The sequence below is a fragment of the Carya illinoinensis genome, chromosome 3, assembly GCF_018687715.1.
Source record: "Carya illinoinensis cultivar Pawnee chromosome 3, C.illinoinensisPawnee_v1, whole genome shotgun sequence".
In the NCBI taxonomy this organism is placed as follows: Eukaryota; Viridiplantae; Streptophyta; class Magnoliopsida; order Fagales; family Juglandaceae; genus Carya; species Carya illinoinensis.
In genome coordinates, this window is record NC_056754.1 from 47,013,155 (window position 1) to 47,017,130 (window position 3,976).

At 37.8% G+C, this 3,976-nt stretch overlaps 1 protein-coding gene across 1 annotated transcript; it reads right to left on the bottom strand.

Annotated features, from left to right (window-relative positions):
- Positions 1-372: 372 nt before the first annotated feature.
- LOC122304597 (receptor-like protein kinase HSL1) lies at positions 373-3,658 on the bottom strand. Its single transcript, XM_043116856.1, has 2 exons — positions 1,003-3,658; positions 373-909 (listed from the first exon to the last, which is right to left on the bottom strand). The coding sequence occupies exons 1-2, from the start codon at positions 3,629-3,631 to the stop codon at positions 449-451; spliced, it is 3,090 nt and encodes a 1,029-aa protein (XP_042972790.1). The 5' UTR covers positions 3,632-3,658; the 3' UTR covers positions 373-448.
- Positions 3,659-3,976: the final 318 nt, after the last annotated feature.

The window sequence follows — 3,976 nt, forward strand, 5'->3', positions numbered from 1 at the left end:
TTTAATTAATTTAGAGTTTGCAACATATTTTAAATCTCATAATATTTTTAAATGACTAAAATTATTTAAATTAAAAATATTTTCACAATTATAATATTTTTGGATCTCTTCAAAAATATTATAATTGTGTTATTTAAAATAAGTTTAGTTTGATAACACTGGAAATATCACATATAAATATTTTCAGGACATTTAAAATATTCGTAAATTTTGAAATACTGGACTTGCTTTAAAATACTCTTGGTATCATTAAAAACATGTCATCGAGACTCGACAGGTAGAATGAGGCTCATAACTATAAGGGAAAGAAGGTGCATGTTGTTACATTATTATCTACTGATTACAAAATTTATTTATTTATACCTATCTCACTTTGAAATATTTCAAGCTCTTTATTTCTATAAGACGATGTAAATTAGAGCATTTTCATCAAATGAAGTAGTCTTGATCAAACGATGGATGCCAAACTTATACCATCATCATCATCATCATGTTCTAGCATCCTCTCACGCTTCAAACGCTTGAGGAAGGGATAAGCATCTATATTGCAAGCATGAGTACTTGCACCATTTATCTTCTCTCCATAACCGAGTAAGAGATGGTTGTAACATCGCAGCAAAACCTTCGAAACCTCTTTCATGGATGGCCGCATAAAAGGCTGTATGTGAGTACAACTAACTCCAAGTTTGAAAACACAACACATGGAATCCATGTAACAGTGTTCCTTGACCTCCTCATCCAAGGCATCACCTATAAATTTGTCTTCTTGAACATATCGCCATGCCCATTCTGCAAGAGATGTGTGTTCATCCCCCTCATTAGCTTTCCTTCCTATTGTCAGCTCCAAAAGGATAACTCCAAAACTATAAACATCAATCTTCTCATTCACTCGTGTTGTGCGAGCATATTCTGTAGGTTCAAGTTAACAACAACAAGAAATAATAAAAATCCAGGGGATTATATTATACAAAAAGTGAAACTTGGGAAGTTTTGATGTTATACCAGGAGCTATGTAGCCGAAAGAGCCTGCCACAGAAGACATTGTAGCAAATTCTCCCTCCTTCATCAGCATCTTGGCTAGACCAAAATCAGCTATATGTGCATTAAACTCGAGATCTAAAAGGATGTTGCTGGACTTCACATCTCGATGAACAATAGGTGGTAAGCAGTCGTGGTGCATGTAGGTGAGCCCTTGAGCAGCCCCGACTGCTATATGCAACCTCTTATGCCAATCTAGGTAAATATGATGGGTTAAACCTGAGACAGTTGATGCTTTACACTTTCTATGTAGCCATTGGTCTAGGCTACCATTTTTCAAATACTCGTAGACAAGAAGCTTTGTGTTGTCACTAGAGATGCAGCAGAGCAATTTCACTATGTTGGAATGTCGAATTGAACTCAGTATTTTAACTTCTGCTAGAAATTCTTTTTCAAGCTTTTCTTCAACCTTTCTGTTATTCCAGATCTTCTTCACAGCAACAAGATCAAGTGAATTATTATAAGAAACACAGTATACCTTCCCTGATCCACCGCAACCAATCACATTTTTTTCTATCAATCCAGACAAAATGTCTGATTTTATGAAATTCATATTCTGGAATGGGATGACATTCCATGTGGAATCTGATCCATGCTTTCTTTTCCCATAAACTCTAATGATAAAGAATGAGACTAACAAACCTAGAACAACAACTATGACAAGACTTATAATCCAAGCCATTAATTGGAGTGAAGTTTTGCTTGGATTTTGAAGTTTTGAATTGCATTTGTTGATGTTTAATGAAGGAAGATTAGCACAGAGGCCAGGATTGTTCAAGAAGCTTTTGGCATATGCATCATTTTCGAATTCAATTGGGATACTCCCACTCAGATGATTGGAAGAAAGATTGAGGGCAGTTAGCTGCAAAGAGCCAAGTTGCGGTGGAATTTGGCTAGACAACTGGTTTTCTGACAAATCCAATTCAGAAAGGCTTCGTAAAAAACAAAGTTTCCCTGGAATCTGTCCAGAGATTGCATTTTGGCTAACATTTAGAAAATTAAGGGCTTTCCATGATATAATATCTGATGGAAGGGAGCCCGAGAGTCGATTCCGATCAAGCAACAGGGTTGTCAAATTAGGAAGAATCGTTAATTCTTGAGGAATGGTGCCATTCAAGAGGTTATTACTAGCCTCAAGAGCCACCAAATTCCTCCAGGAAGAAGCTCCCTCTGGAATTTTACCTGAGAACATATTGTTGCTGATCTCCAATCGTGAAAGATTCCATGACAATATCTCAGGAAGCTCACCTATAAAAGAATTATCACTTAACATCAACATTTTCATGTTCTGTGATGTCCACAGACCACTAGGAATACACCCAGAGAGTCGATTACTGAAAACACTGACAATAAGCAAACTGCTACAATTTCCAAGAGACTTTGGCAATTCTCCATTGAGGTTGTTTTTAAAAGCTACCACTCCCAGCAACCTTCCATTGTCACACAAGTGTTCTGGCAACTGGCCTGTAAGCATATTGGTCGCAACCTGAAACTCTTTAAGCATTGAATACCGACCAAAGTCTGGAGGCAAGGCACCTGAAAAATTGTTGCTAAACACTCTGAGAACTATAAGCCCTGGAAGACGGCCAATGCTATCTGGGATTTTCCCAAACAACTGATTGCGAAACAAACTCAGAAACGATAGTTTTATGAGTTTTCCAAACTCATCAGGGATTGTCCCAGTCAAATTATTATCAGAGAGATCAATGATGTCTAGGTTCAAAGCTTCAACAACCCGAGGAATCTCCCCAGACAAATTGTTTTTGTAAAGATAAACTATACGTAAATTCTTTGGCATGAACAAACTGCTCGGAATTTTCCCAGTCAGATAGTTGCTAGACAAATCCAATTTCTCCAGTGAAGTCATCTCTCCAATCTTGTCAGGGATTTCCCCAACCAAGTTCGTATTAGCCATCCATAGAACCTTCAGTTTCTTCAGCTTGGTGAAATCGGAAGGCAATCTTGGCATCATTTTAGAATTCCACGCCAATCCTAGTCCTTCAAGATTGGACAAGTTTCCAATCTCTAGTGGTAGAGAACCGATAAACTCACAATTAAACAGTTCAAGTGTCCTTAATTCTGTCAACTGCCCGACAGATGATGGGATGTTTCCAGAGAAGTTATTGCCTCCGAGGTTGAGATTGTGAAGTTGAGCCATGCAATGAATATCATCGGGGATGGCTCCAGCAAAGTAGTTCTGTGAGAGGTCGAGGTTTTCGAGCTTGGAACAGTTATAGAGTGCTCTCGGGAACTCAGTTGAGCTGAAGTAGTTATCCGAAAGATTAACGGCTTTGAGGTTCTTGAGGTTGCAAATAAAGGTTGGTAATGTTCCATGGATGTTCTGGCTTTGGAGGTAGAGTTCAGTGACTGAGCCATTGAAGCATGTAATCCCCGGCCAATTACAATGGGAGGAGGAGTTCCATGGAATCCAAAGGCTGAGAGAATTCGGGTTTTGCCAGTGTTGCTTTAGGTTAAGCAGCACTGCTTGTTCTTGAGTACTAAGCTGAGAGTTGGCATGGCAAAGGAGGAGAATGATCATGAAGAAGTTGGTGTAGAGAGAGGAATCAACAGATGTTGGGATTGTCCTCGACATTTTGAGGTTGAGTTCGTTAGCTTTGGTTTGAACTCTGATCTCAACGTTGGTCTTTTTAACATGTGAAAATCAGTAAAAAATAATAGGCAAAAAGAAAACGAGGGTCGATCGTAAAATTCAAAGAAGAGGGACACGATGTTCTTAATTGTAGGCCCCTTTTGGAATTCGTTGTTGACCAATAATTAAAAAGTTCGGTCCAATTGTCCAAACAGGCTCCATTGGATAGGTTTGGATCATGATTTGATAATTTTTTGTTTTAGATGAAAATTAAAAATTAAATAAAATATTATTTTTTAATATTATTATTATTTTGAAAGTCGAAAAAGTTGAACAGAATTTTGAAAA

What these genes read in the sequence shown, in the direction of transcription:
- LOC122304597 (XM_043116856.1), bottom strand. Translation starts at nt 3,631, where the DNA reads ATGTCGAGGACAATCCCAACATCTGTTGATTCCTCTCTCTACACCAAC. An exon ending in TTTCGGCTACATAGCTCCTG is followed by an intron (nt 910 to 1,002) that starts GTATAACATCAA and finishes TTGAACCTACAG; the next exon opens with AATATGCTCGCACAACACGA.